At 39.2% G+C, this 21,795-nt stretch overlaps 1 protein-coding gene across 4 annotated transcripts in view; it reads right to left on the reverse strand.

The window, feature by feature from the left end:
* JARID2 (jumonji and AT-rich interaction domain containing 2) overlaps window positions 1–21,795 on the reverse strand; it is a 210,329-nt gene that overhangs the window by 35,982 nt on the left and 152,552 nt on the right. For all 4 annotated transcript variants that reach the window (XM_021553230.4, XM_085571501.1, XM_021553241.3 and 1 more), the window contains 2 exons: window positions 9,722–9,898; window positions 59–288 (listed from right to left, as the gene is read on the reverse strand). In XM_021553230.4, coding sequence (XP_021408905.2) covers window positions 59–288; window positions 9,722–9,898 — 407 coding nt within the window. The remainder of the gene's footprint in view (window positions 1–58; window positions 289–9,721; window positions 9,899–21,795) is intronic.

The following is a 21,795-nucleotide window of genomic DNA, read 5'->3' on the forward strand; positions in this document are numbered from 1 at the left end:
CTTAGAACCTTAAAAGCCTCTGTTTCCTGTGTGTCCACAGCAGAGTACAACTTCTTACCTGTTTCCTTAAGTCCTGAGCCGATCTGTGAAGAGGGTGGTGGTTGTTAGCCGTGAGCCCTTTCGTAGAGGAGCCAGTGTTTGTAGTAGCGTGGTGATTAGCAGCAGCCTGGTCTTTTCGACTCTCAGCCTTATGTTCGCTGTTCCTCTCCTTCCCTGGGGTGGCCTCTTTGCTTTTGTGTTTCTGAGCAGGTTCTTTCTCCTTCGATGATTTGCTGGACCCATTGAAAACTGAGAAGAGAGAAAATCAGGTTATTAAGGGGAAAAAAAAAGAAAAGAAAAAGTATGCAAGACCAAACACTTCATTCAAAACATCACAATTTTCTCTGCTCTCAGTGTTGGATATTTAGAGAATGCTTTCTTACATCTAAAGTTAAATCAATCTAGAAATAGCACTATTTTGCATATTTCTTTAGATGAACAGATTTACTAAACTATTTCCTCTGCTTGTTAGCACACATTATCTTCAATATCCAAATTAAAACATATAAGGTATATTACTGTTTTGACTGACCTAGATTTAGAATTATGAGTTTGATTTTTACTTATGACAGTTTTAATTATATTTTTTTTGCTCTGGCAGTGAGGGAATTCTAAACATAACCTAAACAGAAAAAAGATTTATTTTTATACCAATGTAGAAGAAAGGAAACATTCCATGAAAAAGCATGTTTTGTTTTCATCAATACCCAAACTGCTGAATCAAACTGACAGCAGTTTGCCTATAGCAGACAAGCTGCAAATAGAAAAAGGTACTTCTGCAAAAAAAAGGAGAATACTAAAACCATTTTGGAACCTGGGACATGAAGTAACACTGGGACCTATGCTGAGCACTGTAACCTTTAAATTAAGGGATAAGAAAGTGTGGAACAGACACCTTTACTTTTTGTACAGTAAATATTATGCAAATGTATACAAACAAGTTTTGCTCTGTCTCTCTGCTGAATTTATTTAAGAAGAGTCACTGCTCTTCTGTTGTCATGGAACATGAAAAGCTGAAGCTAAAACAGACAAAAAAAAATCACATTTCTCTGTTTGTTAATCAAAAATGCGCTGAATTAATGTCAGTGATGCACCCTCTTCAGTGGAGCACTTGACAGAGATCCCCAAGACTTGTGATCCAGCATCCACAATGGCAAATGCCCTTCTGCCTTTTACTCTTGATTTCTACCCCTGTCTTTCTTTGACACAGTTTAGGAAAGGATGCAAACAAGAAACTTCATAAATACTTAATAGCACAACTATGTAAAAATCTTATTTATTACACACAACACACACCATCTGTTTGGGAATAGTAACTAAATGCACAAAGTTACTGTTCTCTTGTGAAATTAAAGCTTTATTTTGTCACTAAAGGTGATATTCCTACAACACATATCTTCTTATCTAAGTTCTGAAGCTTAGCTGTCTCTACTGATGTACAGTATTAACAGTAGGAGCAACAGTAAGAGTAGTAACAAAAACCAAACAATCCTGCTGGACAGAAGAGGGGCAGCTAAGCTGCTTTTGGGCAGATTCTACCTCCAAACCTTCCCAAGCAGCTATTCAGCTTCCTGCAGCCAGAACCCCAGCAGGATATCGACAAATTTGATTTTCCAGTCACTTGTATTTTCAGTTCCCTTATCATATTTAGACAGTCATAAGTGTTGAAGCAGATTACTCAAAAAAGAAAAAAACTGCAATTGCTTTTCCTCCTCTCTCCCTTCCCACCTGCATAAATGTAGTAAGAATGAGAGAAAAGCTGTCAGCAGTGGAGTCACCATGAACTTCCCCATGGTTCTGTCACTCCTGAGCTCAGGAGCAACTGGTGCTGCCCCAGCCAGCCAAGGACTTCTCAGTGGTTTCTGTGAAAATCGCATAATCCTTTGTGTCTCATTTCCAGTGATGGAACTGATAGTAACTGCAAACCCCACTCAGGAAGTTCATGACAATACATTCATCCTCCTTTGTAAGGAATTCTCACATCAGATGCACAAAGCACAACTATTTTTAATAAGACATAGCACAAACAACCAATGGCAGCTTTGTTAATATGTATTTTATAATTTAGAGTGGTATCTTCCTTTGAAGGGAACAAATCGTATTTACTGATCTGCTCCTACGGAAACATTCAAGTCAGAGAGATTAAATTTCTGTAATCAGTTGCTACTTTAAATATAGAAGATTACCAAAACAGAAAACACAGCCAAAAAGTCAAATTGTGCACTTCTCAGGTTCACAAAAAATTTTTTTAAAAAAAGGAAGCAAACATAAGACAAGGTATATTTTATATGCAACAGCTCATTAAATTTAAGTGTCGTGGGAACGCTGCCAGTTTTACCCTCTGAGTAATTATCTTTTGTCTTAATTTGTAAGATTCTTGAAAGGGGGAAGAGAGATACAGGAGGAAAAAAATGTTCAGTCTCACAGGAAAAGCTTAAAAAGCTAGTGTCTGAAAATACAACAAAGGGAGATGTAGATGCAAAACAGTTTTTACCACACTGTCTTCTAGTTAAACAGTAGATGGTATCAGTTTATATAAAAATCAGTATTTGTTTCTTGTAACACCTAGATTACTGTTATATCCAGCTATTTTATATCCAGCTATGAAACCTTTCCACAATATTAAGTTCTGGAAAATTCACAAATATACTATGTGAGCAACTATCAAAATATTAACTTGATTAATTACAAAATGCAATTGCAAGCCAAGCATTTAGGGGTGGAAAAAATCTCTGAGACTATGATTTTTCTCCGGTCTCACTAAAAACGTTGAAGCAAGTTATTTACACCATAAATTTATTTAGTACAATACATAATTAAACTCTGGCCCCAACAGCTAGTAAGTCAGTTCAGAGAAAAAAATGTATCACCAAACAAAGACCAACCCCACCCCTCAGAATCTTGTTGTTTAAGAGTAATTGATAATAAGCCAGCAACACCCACTTCTCAAAGGAAAGAAAACAATAACCCCAAAAACCTCTGCAGTAAATATTACTGAGACCAAATTTGATTAAACAATGAAACTATTACTAATTCTTTTGTGCCTTCTTATGCAGCAAACGGCATTCTCCTTCATGTCTGCCAGCTCCTAAATATTTCTGATGCACTCAGAAAATCAGGAAAGGTATACGTTGTGCTTTATGAACCCAAACATCTGTGTTCCAGGAAAATCTCCCATGTTAGAAATAAGTCTGACATGCCAATATCCAATGTTCTGTTCCCATTCACTTTAGTTCCTTGCTAAAGAGTAGTCAATAAAGGTATCACCCTTGAAGCAATAATTTCACTAAAAGACAGAAAGGCAAAAAACCAAGCCCAACCTACATGAGTGGTGAAACTTAGATTCCTGAAGCAGAAATGATGTGTAGTCTTGAATTACGATTATTTTATGCTATCTTGCTCTGCATTTCCAGAACAGCTTTTAGTTAAAGGTAAGAAGCACTACTAACAAGTAATTAAAAGTGTAAGTAAATTATTAGTGTTCAGACACTCCAGATAGAATAAATGGGTATCATTATGCGTGCATCTGTTTGAATGCTTGTTCTCAAAATGCTGTGTCTTCCAAAGCTATTACTATTATTAAATTGAAACAATAAGAGTCCCACAGTGAAATACTTGTGGGTCTTTTGGTTAGCAGAGATGATCAAATGCAAAGAAACTGAACCACTACATTCAAAACTCACAAGCACTGGGGTTTTTAAACCACTGATATAATTTATGGCAGCAGAGCAAAACCTTATGGCAGGCGTGATCCTCACAGATGCCTCATAGTGCTTCCTGCATCAGGGGGACTAGACCTCAGGCACCAATATTCACCCAGGATCCCATACTGGGACTTTGAGGTATCTCATTTGAAACTGTGATAAAGAATCCCTACATAAACCAATGCAAACTGCGCAAATTGTGCCTCTATTAGGTGCAGCTATAATGACGTCTAAAAAAATTTTTTTGGTCAAGTAAAGCCACAGATGTGCTCAATTACTACAGATTAACTAAGCATTTACTACAGGAATTGACACTGTAGTGGGCAATAAACATAATGTGTTTTCAGCAATTTTCAGAAGTATTCCTACAGATTAATTTGCACACAAACACTTCACCGAATACAGCCAGCCAGCCATTCAGAAGCTAATTTATAATATGCACAATAATCAGGCTTTCACTGTGGAGGCAGCAGAATTACTGGACTGGGTTCAGTCAGCTATTGACTCCATGGACAAAGCTTTCTTTCCCAAGCCCTCCTGGACATTATTCCTGCACCTGATATGCTTTATACTTGAGATAACTGGGGAGGTTTAATATGGACTGCGGAGTACAAAACCCTTTTGCTGTGTGCCAGTGGCTGGGAGATGAATGAAGGCATGGACCATACACATACACACGTGCTGCATGTTGCAGAGCTTGCACTGCATAAAGCAAGTGATTGCGCATTCATAAAACCATCCAGAAAACAGAGGGAAGATAGAAGTGAAAGGGAGAAGTTTTGTTTTTAGAAGGAGAAAAGGGAACTTTGCCAATATTGTGAACCCGAGCCAGCTATTCCAGTGCAAGCCTCATGTTGTCACATACATCATGTTTGGGAAGACATGTAGTATTAATCAACTTTCTGGCATGGAGTATCCCTTACTGTACGAAAACATTCTTGCTCTGGCTTTAATTCAGTTCTAAGTCACTGCGAAAATATTTACGTGGCTCTCAAACTACGTTAAAGGACCCAGGCAATAATTCTTTTCCCTTCCCAGAGGAACTAGAACAACCTTATACTTCCATAAAACACAGTATTTTAACACTGCCAATTGTTTTCCTTAAATGTTGGCTATGTTCTGACTTCCATAAATCATTTCCAGGGATAGAAGCTGTCTTCTGGAGCCCCCCAGCATGCTCTGCCTACTCAGTCAGGAGCAAAGGCGTACTTCAGAAGAAATGGCTGACACCACACCATATGAAAACATATGGTATTACTGTTTCCACACTTCCCAAGCCCTAATGCAACACCACTCAATTTCTGAGTGGACAACACCAAACAAAATTTCCATAGCTGCATGCTAGCAGGAGTCATACAGGAAAGCCATGGCAGAGGGGTAACACTGAATTCGTTTTTTGACACCATCAGTAACACAGCTCAAGCCCTGCATGCACAGGAATATACTGGGCCACTGAGAGAAGTGTTATTGGCATGAGACACTGCACCACCACTTGCAAAAATTCAATACCAAGTGTCTCGTCTCAGCACAAATTCATTACTCTCACCTAACCATTATGACACAAACAACATCAAAAGGGTCACTCACTAAGCAGCAAGTCCGTACAAGAAGTGTCTGTCTGTTATCACAAGTCTTGCACCAAGATAACAATTCTTTTTTTTTTTTTTTTTTTTTTGAGCAACTTCCAGCTCCCCTATTCTTCTCCACAGGTCATACATCTCGCTACTGAAAATCCGCAAATCCCCAAATGTGTTGTGCCTGATTTGCATATTTAAGTATGCAAATTACTGCAAACCGGGTAATTTTCATGTTACATATTTTTGCAGAAAAATTAAATGTGCAAAAATGTTTATTGCAACAATTACTGGTTCCATGGTCTTTCAACAAAAGGCTGTAAATCATCAAAATAATTGCATACCCATTAACTATTGCAGCACTCTGCCTGAAATTTTCTCATTCTTTAAAATATATTTTCCTTGCAAATGTTTACCTCTTCAGGATTACTTTCACTAAAAATGATGTACAAGCCTAAGGCTCTGTCTCATGTACCCACCCACAAATACTAAATTTAGTTAAAACCAAAACTAAATAAAGAAACCATAAATCAGAATTTTCTCACAGCACACCAAATAGTAATGTATGTAAAAGATATGCCATTCATGCCCAAGATACACAAATGCCGCATTGAACTATACCCTGAAATAAGAAAAAAGCTATCTACAATCTTTTCCTGCATCATCTTTATACTACTACACATGTAAGGAAATTACTCTGCTAAATTATCCATTGCAAATTGAGAAGTGAAATGTTTTGTGTTTCTGGTAAGCGAGTAGGACACCACTGAAGCAAAGTATACTGCTTCTAGCAATGCCTGCTTACTATGCACCACTGCCCGGTCTGTTTTGAAATTTGAGCCCCAAGAGAAAAAGAACAAACAAACAAAAAAAGCAAAACAAAAAACCCCACATCTATACCATTTTCTCCCCTGCTCATTTTCAGCAAAAGGCATACAGAGCAGTTTTTATCTTGTCATTCTAACAAAACACAGCATGATCCAGCAACCATTTCTGACCCTGCAGGTTTTGCTGGCACACGGAAGCTGGTTTATTCCTGCTAAGGACACCAGACTCACCCTTCATGAAGGAGTTTGGTCACAAATAATGATGGTTAATTCTGTTTTCCTAAAAGTAAATTAGAATTTAATTGCCTGTCTCTGGCATCCAGAGACAACAGGACATTCCCAGGTATGCTGGCCCAGATGTGCACTCCTCTCCGCCCTTGACCTGTTGTGCTGGTGTGAGAGATATCTAATTCCCCAATCATTCTTCCTGAGAAAATTAGCCAACCATTATTAGAGGAACTGTAGCCTGCTGCATGCAATATCTAAGTTGTCTACACAACTGTATCTGTGTATGCTGCTCCTCCTGAGGCACTTTTCCAGCCCACAAGCCCTTTCAAGTAGAGTAATACCTATCCTCCTTTGCTCCTGAGATGGGACCGATAACCCAACAACTCCCCAGCTCCACCTTCCAGCTCTCTTATCACAGCCTGCCTAGCAATACACTTGGCACCTGCAAACATTTTTCTTCAGGCGCTTACAGAGAAAACCTTCCATTGTGCCATAGAATGAACTCAAACTAGAATTTATTTAGTTGCAAGGAATTCAAAGAATTAGGTTTAAAGGAACAAAGACCTAAGCCTACCCTCTTACCTACAACTTGGAATTTCCTCTGAGCAGCGGGGAGATGCAATTTAGGCCAAATATCTCCCTGGAAAGACTTGCACACTCCCATTTACACACTTCCATAAATGCAGGGGATTAACACTTCTCCTGCTGAACATTTCACTTTGCTGTCTTACAGATGGATGTGTGCGCAGCACATCAGTAGCACTATGAAAGGAGGATAAAAGGTAACAATTTGATGTTTTAAATGTATCTGTGTAAGCAGTAAGGTTGGAAGGCAACAAGTCAGTTGAGCTAATTATTTCAGCTTGTGCAGCAAGCTATGCCACGTGCTATACGTGCTTCCCATTCACACTCAGACGTTCTTGACTGAGTTAGCTCTCCAAAAGGTGGCTCAACAAGCCCAGTTATAACAAATAGTTTGGTGTGCAACCTTAATAATACCCCATATTGGCATCAGAAGAGGATATTGACAAATTACTTCGCCCAGAAAAATTGTTGGCCCTCACTGAGCAGAAAGCAATCATTTGACACTGTCTAATGACATTAATCAAGCTCTGAACTTTTGTTGTTGTATGTCATAGCAAATGCTTAGCATTTTCAGGTCCAAAGTGCTTGACTAGACATTGTATATTAAAAACAAAAGACTTTAATTCATTAAAAATAGACTCTCACGCTAGATTAAGTTCATTTGCTGCACCCGTCCCTGGTCTGCCTTTGTGTGTGGTCTCATTTAAAACAGACACAGAGGAACCAGAACCTACTTTATTCACATGAAACAAAAATACTACTGGCTGTCAACCAACATAACAGACACTGAAGAATGGGAATACCCCTGGGTAAGGAAATTTTAATTAAAAAAAAAAAAAAAAAAAAGAGAAGAAAAAAAAAAGAAATTACAATGACGAAGAAGAAGCAGCTGCCTTCTCTGGGAATTCCTATTTCTTCACCTTTGTCAAAACATCTCACATTGTCTCCTATGTATTTTATAAAGGTCTTTTGCAGCTCTGTTAAAGCAGCAGCTTCATTTACACTCTCTCTGATCTATATTGATAAAGATTATGAAGCCATTATATGGCTCATTATGTTTGCCTTTACTTACCCCCAATTAAGATTTCAGGTGTCTCTGGTTTTGAGCTAATTTCAAAGTGGCTGCCATCTGGGACATACATTCTCATAGAACACATTCAGCTCCTTTTGCAGTGATATATCACATTTAAAACTCTAAGGGAGCAGTTCTGTTACGTGCAGCCTCATTTTCCATATGCAGAGTTTTGTGCCTCTTATTTTGGGGGGATTACTTAGAAATCAATCCTAAGTGCCAAGTTTTGATCTATGGCTGGTAAAGTGTTAAAGCTCCTGGTCACAGCTGACAGTTTAAATGCTATTAGGCATAACATCCCCTTGCAATTATCCACAAATCATTCACAAAAAAGTGAGTTTTTGAGCTTGGGTGTGCAATATAAACAGATTCAGATGCAGTAATGAAAAAAAAAAATTGGCATATGTAACAAAGGCATCCTTTATAGCAAATTCCCTTTTGAAAGGCAGAGATGAGGATCAGCACAGTGAAGTAATTGGGATCTACTAATCTCCTCTTTGGAGCAAGGTAGCATGAAAGAACAGAGGAGGCACAGGTCACCTCTCAAAAAGTGCACTGTGAAGAGACTTTCCTCTCCATCCTCCTACTAAAAGAAGAGCTGAAGGGGCAGTCACCAGGAAGATTCTCATGGAAAACTAATAGTGAGGAAGGGAACAGAGAGCATAGGCTACATTTTGAAACTATGTCAGACAGAGATAGCACAGTTATGAAACAAGAGCTCCTGCTGGAAAAAGAACCACATCACACAAGATGATAGCAGGGGAGCATTACAGCAGGCTCCAGAAATTTTCAGCACGGCTTTAAATCTTCCATTATACGGTAGGTAATGTTGCAATATATGTGGATCAATTTTTCAAGATATGGCACAAGGACAGCGTGACACAATTACTGTGCAATTAATGCAGCTTTTGCTGATTTGCATTGAAATAACTGACTTTAAAAAGTTTCTTCCATAAAATTTTTCAATCAACAATATGAATGTGGTATTAACCTACTGCAAGTGTGGTCTCAATACTGCATGAAAGGAATCAAGTGTTGCCCGGGCGTGATAACACTTATAAATACTTATATTTAACTTTGATAAAATAAAGTCATTCTAAATTAAACATCAGTCTCAAAAGCCAGAGAGCATGACTGTGTCTATACATGTGTATGTGTGTACATAGATAAATATATCTCATAGAATCACAGGATTTTTTTTAGGTTGGAAAAGACCTTTAAGATCATTGAATACAACCACAAACCTAACATAGCTAAATTCACCACTAAAACATGTCCCTAAGTGCCACATCTACATGACTTTTAAATACTTTCAGGGACAGAGACTCAACCACTTCCCTGGGCAGACTTGACAACCCTTTAAGTGAAGAAATTCTTCTTAATGCTCAATTTAAACCTTTCCTGATGTAACTTGAGGCCATTTCCTCTGGTCCTATTGCTTGTTATATGGAGAAGAAACTGACCCCCATGTCAGTATGTACATATATTTATGTATGTAATTCCAGCCCTGCAGTAGTTCTGCAACAGAGTTCAGACTGTCAGAAGAAAGAGGTTAAAGCACAAGATGCTGAAACTGCACCTTACTCCACCACTTCTTCAATCAGACCTAGAAAGACGGACAAGGACTGAGCACATTCAGCTCATAGATTTCTTTACTAGGGCTACAGGAGAACAGCACTACTTAGGACCTACCTTGCCCATTTGGTACATGTTTATGCGTTTTTCCTTTCCTAGGTGTTGACTGGCATGATGATGAAGCATTGTTTGTGGCTGTTTTTGTGTCCTCTGTCTCCTCCTCCTCCTCTTCTTCATCCTCATCATCCTGAGAGCTTCCAAAATATACCATGTTGCTGGGCAGGGCTGGAGAACCTGATTATTATAAAGAAATGGCTCATTAGCATCATTACATTCACTTACTGCACTGACCATATTGATCATAACCTACTTCAGTGTCCTCCACAGCAAGGGGAGAGCGGGACTCAGATCTGGGAGGTCAGACCTGTGCATGACTAACTAGAGGGTTTTTATTTATTAGTTTTTACCAACAGGATATGCATGATCTTGAAAAGCAGGGTTCTCCCCTCCCTCAAGCACATTCTATTCATACTTCAGACAATCAGTCTTGCTACAAGCCCTAATTAATAACTCTGTGTATTCAGAAAAGGACTAATGCACATGCTTAATTTCAAATGCGTGCTCAAGTGCCTTGCTGAAATCTTAACACACAACTAGAAGCTTACAGCTTTTCCAAACAGAAGAAAAAAGAGCAAAAAAAACAGTCTTCACTGCAGTGATATTTCTACGTTACGATTGCAATAAAGCATTTAAAGTTCACAATACTTTGCAGACCTATACAGTATTTTGGAGAGGTACACAATATTTTGCAGAATTCTGCAGTAAGAAATAAAGAGAAAAGACAAGACATTCAGAAGCTTATTTGCATGGAGGATTCCTGGCAAAGGAGAAAAAAGAGGAAAGACCTGATTCCCTGTGTGATCCTCTTGAGGATGTTGCTTCTCGTCTCTTGATTACCTCCCATGATGCTCCTATTATTTTTAAATGTACAAATACTGCTGACAACTAATGAGCACCCTCCCACGAGCTCAGTATCACTTTCTACTTCAACATGAGTCTCCTGTCCATCCCCTGCCCTAGGAGCCTTCTAGTTATTCCCAAAGAAAAATTTATTGCAAAGAAAAGGAAAAAAGTGTAGTCAAAACACTTGGATAATATCAACCTTATTTATTTTCCTGCAGCTAAATAAACAAAAGGACAATGAGAACTGGGCTAGAGACCAACACAAGGTAGTGGCTATTTGACTGGTGCTTCCTTAAGGAAGCACTTCTGGCTTCAAGCTCTTCAGAACTGCAATTCTGTGTTTGGTTTGCTTTTGAGCTGTTGGTGTTGCCACTGCCAACAACTAACTAACTTATTTTTTGACTGCATTTTTCTGCTTACACCAGAGTTGTACAAAATACTCTTCTAACTATAAAAATTACTTTTTAATGAAAGAATTACCTAAATATGGCACAAAAACTGGGATAGGCTGTTTCTGCAATGAATAATCCATTCTTAAATATATTGGTTTTGATTGGGATGGAGTTAATTTTCTCCATAGTAGCTGGAACGGGGCTTTAGATTTGTGCTGGAAGCAGGGTTCATAACACTGGGATGTTTTAGCCATTGCTGAGTAGTGCTTGCACAGTGTCAGGGCATTTTTTGCCCCTGTTTTTGATGCTGCTCTATCAGCAAGCAGGATGGGGTGCACAAGGAGCTAGAGGGGACACAGACAGGACAACTGGCCAAAGGGATATTCCAGACCATAGGACTGTTCTCAGCAATAAGAGCTGGGGGAAGGAGGAGGAAGATGGGGACATTCAGTGCTACACCATTTGTATTTCTGGGTAACCATTTTATGTGATGGAGCCCTTCAATCTGGGGATGGTTAAACACCATCTGCCAAAAGTGAGTAGCAAATAAATTCCTTTATTCACTTTACTTTCAGCTTTGCTTTCCCTAATAAACTGCCTTTATCTCAATCCAAGAGCTTTCTTACTGAAAACTGACCATTCCAATTCTCTTCTCCATCTCACTGAAGGCTCAGCCCTCACCTGAAAAGATGTTGGCTTTTGGCCTCTGCAACAGCCCCTTTGGAACTGTGGCTGCCTTGGGGAAAAGCAGAGAAAAACTTTTCACCAGCATCCTGTGCTATGTGTGAGTGGTAGCCCTAGGGCAGCCAGGATAAACACTACAGCAGCACTGAGGGCATGATGATTCTTCCCCCCTGAAATTGTGCATTTTTGCATCCAACCTACACAGAAACGTATGGACACATATGGTTATCCTAGAGGAAAGGGCTTTTGCACACCACAGTTTTCATATTTATATAGACTAATGATCAAATTAAAACTGCTGACATATTTCACAGCATGGAAGCTGTAGCAACTTACAGAAACAAAAAACTTCACATTTTTAATGCAAGCCCAGAACTTTCTGGCACAGTCTAAGCAATCAAACATAGTAGGTAAGAGGTGCTGAGAGGCACATTAATTCTTCTGCTCGTAGGGGAGTTTTAAGTCTCAACAGCAACTAACTAGAAGACTCTAAAATAGTTATTCCTAGGACAGTGCTGCCTGAAAAATAAATTGCCTTTTTCTTCCATCTAAGTACTCAAATGTGTAGTATGGATTGAGAAACGATGCAAGTGCATGAGTTCATATCAGAATCTAAAGTCTGACACCATCTGACACCATTGTGCATTGACAAATGATGGCGATAAAGAATCGTACTGTTTGGAACCCTCAAACTTAGATTCAAACACAGACTGAAATTCCCCTATTATAATTAGAGAAACAGTCAGAAAATTTATCCTTCTGAGATACTAATAGGGATCTAGATATAGTGTCTGTTCTCTCAGCTTCATCTTCCTTAAATTCCACATCTCTGAGCCTTTTTTGGCAGCCGCTATAAACAACAACCAACAAAAATGTATCATCTGCAATGCAAATGTTATTACAGTAGCAATCCTTTTTCTTCTTTCTTCTTAAAGCAGAGAATAAAGCACAGTCTCTTTAGAAAGGAGGGAGAGTCTTACCCAAGTCTGAGAGCAGGCCCAAACTTCACCTAACTCCTGGTATTCAATCACTGTAATCTCAGTCCGTAAATCTCCTGTCAGAATGACAGTTTTTAATTCTTTCCAATCGAGAACTATGAACAACAATGGTTAAACTGCATTCCTGGGACAGCTGGGACTGTTTGGGAAGTACATTTCCAGAGAAATTAGACTAGCAACATCCAATAATACAGGAGAGTCCTGCTAACGTTCACTTTATTGATCTAAGTGCTCTGCAATATGAGACCTTGGAGAAAAGCTGGCGTTCAGTCTGGGTCTCCTCCCCCCTTCCCTCCAGGTTTTCCTACATATTTATTAAACTTGACTTGCCAAACAGAAAGAAAGAAAAAAAAAAAAAATCTGGACTTGCACATTTTTGTTCTATTTAAGCATTGCTATGGATGGAAGATTCTGAAAGAAATTTAAAAGCTCTGCGTTTTCTTGCTTAATTTTTATATTGGAACTATTTTTATCCTCATATTTTATAATACTACTTCAGTTCTGGAATAGCCTCAAATAATTTGTTCACAAATATGTGTTGAACTGGTAAAAACCTCTTTCGCTTTAAGCCTATGTAGCTAAACATGTCAAAAAGGATGAGAAAACACTGGTCCTAAAATATTGAAACAGGCTGGCCAAGCTCAAGACAGTGCAAATTCCCTTTTGGAGCAAACTGAAGGGAAGATATGCCTGTAAGTACACTGTGATTTCATTCAAGCTGAAAGAATGACAATTATGCTTATTAAACAACACCTAACGTGTGAGTGGTTTACGTGCACTGCTGGTTTACACCAAGCAAAGAGCTAAGCAACTCCCCCTAAGACTCTTCTTGTGGAAATAATACTCAAGACTTCTCACAACTGATGAAATAACAAAACTCATATGAATGAAACTGAACGCTGAAGAGTAGAAGCTATGTAATCACTCACCTTTTTCAATATTGTGTAATAATAATTCCTGTCCTAAATATCCCTCATTCTCTCTGAGATCAGATAGGGCTGTGTATGTGATGCCACAGCCTACCTCTAAAAGGGGACCCCATTTGTTGTTCAAAGCTACTGATTTATATAAACAATATTAAGAAGCATTACTGTAGCTATAAACGTTCTAGATAATTGGAAATCTGAAGAAGAAAGCACGCTTAAGAGCTATTTGGTTTTTTCCAGCTGTATCAGTTGGTCAAATAAAATATATTGCCCTTCCTCAAAAATCTGTCTGGTCTTCACTGTAAGTTAAGACCATGGTGGTTTTCCTTACAGACAGACAGACTTTGTTGAGAGTTGTTGCTCTCAGGTTACTCCATATGTAACAGATATTTACCATGAAAATTATGTATGACAGCAAGATGATAAAAGCCCTCTAAAATGGCATGAGAATAAGTAAAAATGTAGGTTCATCAGACACATCTGTATGCACACATTCACAGAACACGGTGTTGTATGGGCTTCCTTGATATGTAAAATTCAGAGTGTTTATTTCTTCCTGGACACACTCAGCAACAGAAACCCATGGGGCAGCGATGCTGGTTCCCTCTTACACATATTTCCCAGCCAGGCAGTAAGAGTAAATAAAAATGAGCAATCACCCTTCCTCTTCCTCTTGCCCTACCCAGCATCAAAGTGTGATTCTCAAAGCCTACCAAGGGTGATATAAAGAGGGACATTGGAAATAATAACCAACAGCAAAAAAGAAGAGTAGCAATGCCATGAATAAAGGGCAATATCCATGTCTAGGACGTGGTGCCTGCCAGGTCCCAGCACTCTAGGTATACAATTCCTCAATTCCTCATTTTCCATCCCCAAGAAAACAGCAGAAAAATCTGAGAGAGTGAGAGAAAGAGCAAGTGAGTGAGAGTTATGAGAGCCTGTGGCTGTATTCAATTTTACAAGTCTCCTTCTGTGCTGGGAGCCCCCACATTATGCAGGCTGCTGCTACCATGGGCACTAGAGCAGATGAAGGGGCAGAGCAGGAAGCAGCCCTCCAGAGCCTGGGGAAAGCACATGAGCAGTTCTACACCCTGAGAAACCCAGCCTGCCACCCACCCCATTAGCAGGTGCCTGAAAAGCCTGCTCACTCAGCAAATCTGATGACAGCCTAGAAATTAGACTTGACTTCTTACCACTCATTACAGAAGACATTTCATGCAAGGAACCATATAGAGTGTTGGTGGCTGTATGGACATTTTTCTTGGCATCAAAAATGGCCTACAGAATATCTACCTCCATCTGGCCTCTTCTTATTATACCTGTGCCACCTCCTCAACTGTGGCAGTCCAATTTTTTTGTGAGGCCATGTGGTGAATCAGATCAGGGAACTGATTCAGATTAAAATCCCAGGCTAAGGAAATTAAAATCCATTAATAAATGCTCTAACTGTAATGTAATGTTACAAGCTCTCAAGAAAAGATTTGGAAAATTTCTATGCACATGAACATGTAGTGTAATATATCACTTTATGTTATTAAACAAAACATTAAATGTAGTATGTTTCCAATCTCGTGTAGGTGCTGCACATTTTACATTGTGTCCTGATGATGTCTAAGCCCACAATTCCTAAATGCTTTTCCTCCTCTCCCCATCAAGACAGCTGATTTGTTTTGCAGAAATATTTGCATAAAAGCATATGCTGTCACCAAAGACCTGGATGGGGCAATTGCAACATATTGGGAAGGAAGGAGAAGCCATGGCAGAAGAAGTAAACTATAAAAAAGGCTGTGAAGTGCAGCAGCAGCAGAGCAGAAGGGAGGAACCCAGATGTGCTGGAACTGGGGAAAGGTGAGTGGTGAGAGGTACGCTAGCAAATCGACACAAATTGCAGGAACAATGGAAAAAGGGAGATACGGAAGGGATTACTGACATGAAATAGTAACAAATATAGTCAAGTATGAAGGACATTGCAGCTAAGGCTGGCTCAATACAAGGTATCCATCTGATAGTGCAGTCAACCTGCTGCCCTCGTCCAGAGATGCACCACTCACTTCTTCCTGCTTAACAAACAAGTCTCACAGCTGAGAGCAGAAAAGCCATTGCCAAAATCAGGCAGCAACTTGGAGGCAACTTCCCAGCTTTCTCCCCCTCCTCCAAAACATTAGGGGAAAGCTAGACCTCACAGTGAGATTTTGAAAGCCTAAAAAAATTTCCATGCTTAAAGGATTGCAAGCCACATAGGAATTTCAGACAGCCGACACAACGCCAGGTACCGTCTCCTCACCAGTAGGAGTTTCTAGGATCAGATACTACTGCGTGTAGCAAATTTTGAAAAAAATCATTAATGATGAGTTGCTTTTTTAAAAATCACTCATCAAGGTAACAATGAGCTATGAATTATTACAGAAAGGGAGGACAGTCATCTCGTTTAAAAAAAATTAGATATGAAGTATGTTTGGTAACTGCTTCTATCACTATCTTCAGTTTCATTATTGAAATTCTCTTGAGTATTTTGTTTTCCCTGCTATTTTGAGAGCAACACAAAAGAAAGCCTAACAATATAGGAAAAAATTATTACTACAACTAAGTGTGGCCTAATGCATATGAAAGAATGACAAATGTATTTCATGCCCTCTTTTACAATAATTTGGTGCTTGTACAACAATAAGTACAAAGTAAAATATAGGGGGTTTAAGTTATGGTGATGCTTTTAGCAATTTTCTAGAAAAGATGTCACCCTTGTCACCATGTGCAAAATTCAGGCTCACTGCTAACAGTAGGCAGAATTGATGCTTTTGCAACCTCTACATACAGATGTGTTGACCTCCGCAGCAAGTCCCTGATTAATAGAATAAACTATACTCTTTTTCAGCCATTTTATTTGACTAATGAGGTTATTGCTTTTTTTTTTTTTTTTTTTGCAAATGTGTAGTTCTCTCTCCTAAGTTACAGTTATGGTTTTTTCTCATTAAATTACATTAACTTTTGTCTTGGACTAGTTAAACATGTTTAAAAAACCCTCTGAATTTGGATCTGAAGAGTAGAATCAGAAGTATGGAAAGTGCATGTGCTTTGCCAAAAATACTATTTCATTACTCTTCAGAATAAGCTGGCAGTGCTTCTGCAGTATTTACTGAAGTACAAACCAAATGTTTTCATCTGGACAGGATTCAAACCCTGGTATGTTACAACCACAACAAAAATCATCTCAGTCCAAAAGCCTTCTCTGTAATTTGGGCTGTGGTTTCTGCAAAATTGGAGGATTCTTCTCCATGAATTATTTACACCAATTCTCCCTCTAGCTCCTCTGTTTTTCCCCCTAACAATTAAACACAACCCAGATGTGCTTTGGAAAAATCTTAAAACAATTTAAAACATTAGAATGATTTACACACAGGGCAGGTCAAGGTATGTAGGACTTCAGCCTGCCTCAAAAAAGCACATGGCTTGCCAAGCCCCTCAGTGAGCCACATCCAGAGGTTTGGCTTCTCCTCTGACACACAGGCCCATTTTGTGGCTGTAAGCAGGTGGAAAAACCTTGCCTCTCAAATGCTCCTGATGTGCTGGCATCTCAATGCTTAACATTTAGGGCCTGCTTCTCATTTATTATATGTCCCACTTAATATGTTTCGGCAGGACAATGCCAAATCCCTGAAGTGCAAATACATGTAATTTATGCCTGCACCTTATGGCTGTTTTACCAAGCCAGGCTAAAGGAGCACAAACTGCATAAACTCTATATGAAAGAGCAATTGTACTCAGTTGTCTGACTCCACCTGCAGGAATGGTCCCAGAGGGAGCTTCCCCATGCCTGAGCAAGAGGGAGGAAGGAAAAAGCCATCTCAAATACAGAAATAAAACTGAGCTCCAACTCCTCCCTCTGCTGCCATTGTACAAATCACAAGGTGCTTGGTGTTATAGTTAATTTATCAACTAGTATAGCAACGTACCCCCCATTTTCTCCTCAGCCTGTTCTTTTAAGTAGTAGAGCTAAACCCAAAAGCTTGAAGAAAATTTTTCCTTTTCTACAGAAATGGAGCAAGGGTGGGGAAATGCATGAGTGCAGGAAAAAAAGAAAAGGTCTACTTTCCAAACTTAGCAAAACACTCCAGAGTAATACAGTACTCAAAAAAAAAAAAAAAAAAAAGAAGGAATGCTTCCTACATCTTCAATTCGTATCTGACAATCTCAAAGCAATTTAACTCCACCGGCCTGACTGGATTTTACAGTGAACCTCAAAACCAACCCTTTCCAGTTGCACTTCAATCCCCAACTTTATGTTCCCTCCCACCAAGAACAAAACTAGTGCGGAAGTTTCAAACCACTGCGATGACATTCCCAACAAGCTGCCAGGCTGTGCCAGGCTAGGGATGGGTCCCAAGAGATCCTGGCTCCCACCCCTAGCACAAAATCAGTCATTTGGATAACACTGAAGCTATGGCACATTCATGGGTTAGAGAAGTAGGCTCAGAGGTTTTTGGATGGGATGAAGGGCAGGAATTGCTGTTGCCAGAATACTTCACATTGCCCCCCTGGGCAGCAAGGCTTTGAATTGCTGCTGCCATCACAGCACGCAGATTTTATGCCAGTAGCTCATCCACCATCAATATCCAGCTATTCTGATGCCTATATATGAGTAAAAGATCTATCCTCATTTCACAAAAAACTAAGCAGCTCACTGAGGGACTCAGATTGAGTCTGGCAAATGCAAGAGTTAAACCTCAAGATCAGTCTCCCACTTCAATCAGTTAACTGTATCCTGTAGCTTTTTGCAGGGGTAGATATTAGAATCATTAACATCAGAAAGAGCCCAAAAACTGGAAGAGCAAGAAAAAACTTTCCTTCAGCTGCAGTACTACACAGAGGATACTTCATCTTATTTCAGCACTTCTTCCCATCTCTTAAATTTCCCAGTAGGCACACACTGACATGAAATTGCATCTTCCACTGGATGCCTGGAGTTTTGGCACTCCAGCAACACTCCGTTCCCCTGGGAAGGAACAATACCATGGTGGTGGTCACCAGGCTCTCTTCTCTCTCTGTACTTCATGCAAGTGTTGTTCACTCTGAGACTGTGTAACCATTTCTCCCCGCCAATGCTGATTAAATTGCTCTTGTCCTAAACTACCACAGGAGTTGCTTAGTGCTCATATTCCATAGGTGGCCTAAATGGTTGCATATATAAGAAATAGCTTGTATTCTACATTTCAATGTTACTCCTAACTTTAAAACAGAACTTAGAAATTTTTAGGTTACAATTACTAAATGCAAACTTATTTTTATTAAATGGTTTGTGCATTTGAAATTCAACACCCTGAAGTTTATTCTTGAATTTTCAATCCATCCTAAAATTTTAATTTCAAATACTAAATGATATAATAACAAAATAAAAAAAAAAATTTCTTCCAGTATTTTGAACAAATTATTATGTATCTGTGTGTTTTAATATTATTTTGGAATTATAGAAACTAACCCAGACTGCAAAGAAGCTCATACTTTTGGACGGTGTCAGCATTTCATTGCTTTGCTTCCGGCCTAATCAAGTTGCTGTGCTATTCAATCTGCTTACTCTGATGTGGTGAGCAAATCTCCACAGTGCCAATGGCTGGCACTTCAAGAATATGACTGACGTAAGGCAGCAACTCTCCAAGTACAGCACATGTTGGACTACAGAGCCTACTGACACCAAACTAACAAGGCAAACATAACTTTTGCCCTACTGAAAAGATGGACAAATTAACAGTTGTTTTCTAACATGTCCAAGATTAAGAACTCCCAAATTTTGGTTCTGGGGGCTCTCCCATTGTAATCGGAAATCTCTGCAGGTATGAACTGACATAGTCAGCTTCTCCTATCAGAACTCAAAAGAGAAGACTTGGATCAAAGGCCCCTGATCCTTTTTACCACTCAAATACAAGTGTTTAAAAGAATAAAAAGCCTGCTAAAGAGCACACTGCAATAAAATTTAGAAGTTACTGAACTTCAGACAAACATGCAGATTTCAGACAAATATTTCACATAGTGAAATTTTCTGTTTTGATTTTGCCCAATTGTAATAAATCATCAGATTATTAAGTCAGCACAGCACTCAAGGAAAAAGAACAATCACCCATTTTGCAGAAGAGCCTGAAAACTCAATTTGTGAGATCTCAATTAAACAATTTATATTTTGAAATCCCTGAAATTCTCTAGCATGTAACTCCCAGAGGCTCAGCTTAATTAGAAAATTGATCATGGGAAAACTTCTTAAAATGTACTCCTCTAATCACAGCCTTCCTGTTATCACCTTTTGCCAAAGATCTATTGCTCACAGGGAGTTGTTTCTCTTTCCTTTAGCCTGATATTTGACTCACAATATTTTAACCTGTAAATAATTACAGGGAGCAGAGGTAACTTAAATGCAGTGTAACAAGCTATTAAGAAAAATATGATCAGAGACAGAAAACACAGTAAAAGTGAGAGCTGTTGTACAACCACACGGAGATGACACACTCGTATCTACATGCTGCTGAAAGATACTAATTATGTCTCTGGCAAAGGGCATACAGGCTTCTTCAAAGAAGCTATTTAAAGATAAGAACACTGCAGACAAACACTTTGGAGGTATCTGGACTATTTCCCCTCCTCGTGTTGAAAATTCTAGGTCACAATTTAATAAAATTTTTCAAAACCACCAACCTTTTTAAAAGGAGGATTTAAAAAAAATAGAAAGCAGAGGAGCCTTGCCAAGTTTGGTCAGTCTAGACATGTATTCTAGGTCTCAGATATTCATCAACTGTTACAGCTTTTTCATTGTAGTCCACTTACCTTTTAAGAAGTAATTAGTACAGTGTATTATCAAATCAAGAATTTTAAAAACAAACTAATTAAAATATGTCTAAAGCCTTTGTGTTCTGGATAATGAAACTAAGCAGGTCATCTTGGTTAAATTATTTCCCTTTGAAATTACAGGGTGCTAATGGAGTAGGGGGGAAGCAAAATTATTTGAATCATTAGATTTTCTTACACACAGCAGGACAGGTAAATAGGACTTCTTCTCCTAAGTATGAGATCTCATACATGTCAAAGGCCTTTTTTCCACACTGTATCATGATAGTATTGCTCCTTCACTGACAGAATTCAGCTCCCACTCAAATAAACCTCACAAGAACAATGAAGAGCGAACATGTAGTGGTGACAAGATGCTTAAATTTCTCTGATTAAAAACAGAAAATGAAAAGTACACACTGACATGTGAATTCATGGTGGAATTCAGTCGAAGGTTGGACTTTGTGATCTTGAAGGCGTTTTCCGCCCTTAGTGATTCTTGATTCTATGGTGTGACAAATTTACGCTGTGCTTCTGACACCACTGCTGGGTGTGGTGGGACAAGGGCAGAGAAGACCACTCAGCTGCATTCCCACCAATCCTGGGAAAGACTTCTTTGCCCAAAAAAAGGCTTTGATCATGAATCCAGGGATTACATCACCAGATCATTTTGAAGGACTAGGACCTCAGATAGTCCTACTTTATTATTTTTTTTTTAATTAAACAAATACAGGGATTTACTGTCCTGAATATTACCACTACTACACTTAAGATTTTTCAAGTGTTGAAATTCAACCCTGTGAGTGTGCTCTTATTTCCATGCAACTGCATGTCACATTTCATGGTGAAAGCACAAAGAGCCAAGGCTGGACACATACAGCTGGACAGAAGTCAGAACAGCTGCTTGTCCCACCATGCAAACAATTCTGAAACCCTCAACACTTCAATAAATAAAAGCATGGAGGTTCCAAATCAAAATAACCCCTTCCAAAATATCCCAAGTCTTCCTTCCCTATGCAGGGTCTTAGTAAGCTTCTGGCTCTTCCCTCTCCAAGCTCACTAGGTAGCACCAGAAGAGTAGCACCAAACTAAGCCTGCCAGTGTCCTGGAGAGTGAGTCACTTGTGGGATCTTTCTGGAGCTGGATGTACCAGCACGCTGCTACATGAACTCCCTACCAGCTTCCATCTCCTTGTTTTGAAATGGACTCATCAAAAGAGACAACCACCTGGAGCTAAACATTCCCAGAGGCCAAATGGACAACACCTTAGGCTGCCAGGACCTCTTGAAGGATGCAGCAGTTCAGGCACAGAAGCCAGAACCATACTAATACAAGTCTGAACAACCCACTCCTCCCTCCAAGCCACAGCACTCTCCTGCTCCTCCAGAGAGAAGCACCCAGGTAGCAGGTGTCCAAGAAGA

Source organism: Lonchura striata, chromosome 2 (genome assembly GCF_050655825.1).
Source record: "Lonchura striata isolate lonStrDom1 chromosome 2, ASM5065582v1, whole genome shotgun sequence".
Classification (NCBI taxonomy): Eukaryota; Metazoa; Chordata; class Aves; order Passeriformes; family Estrildidae; genus Lonchura; species Lonchura striata.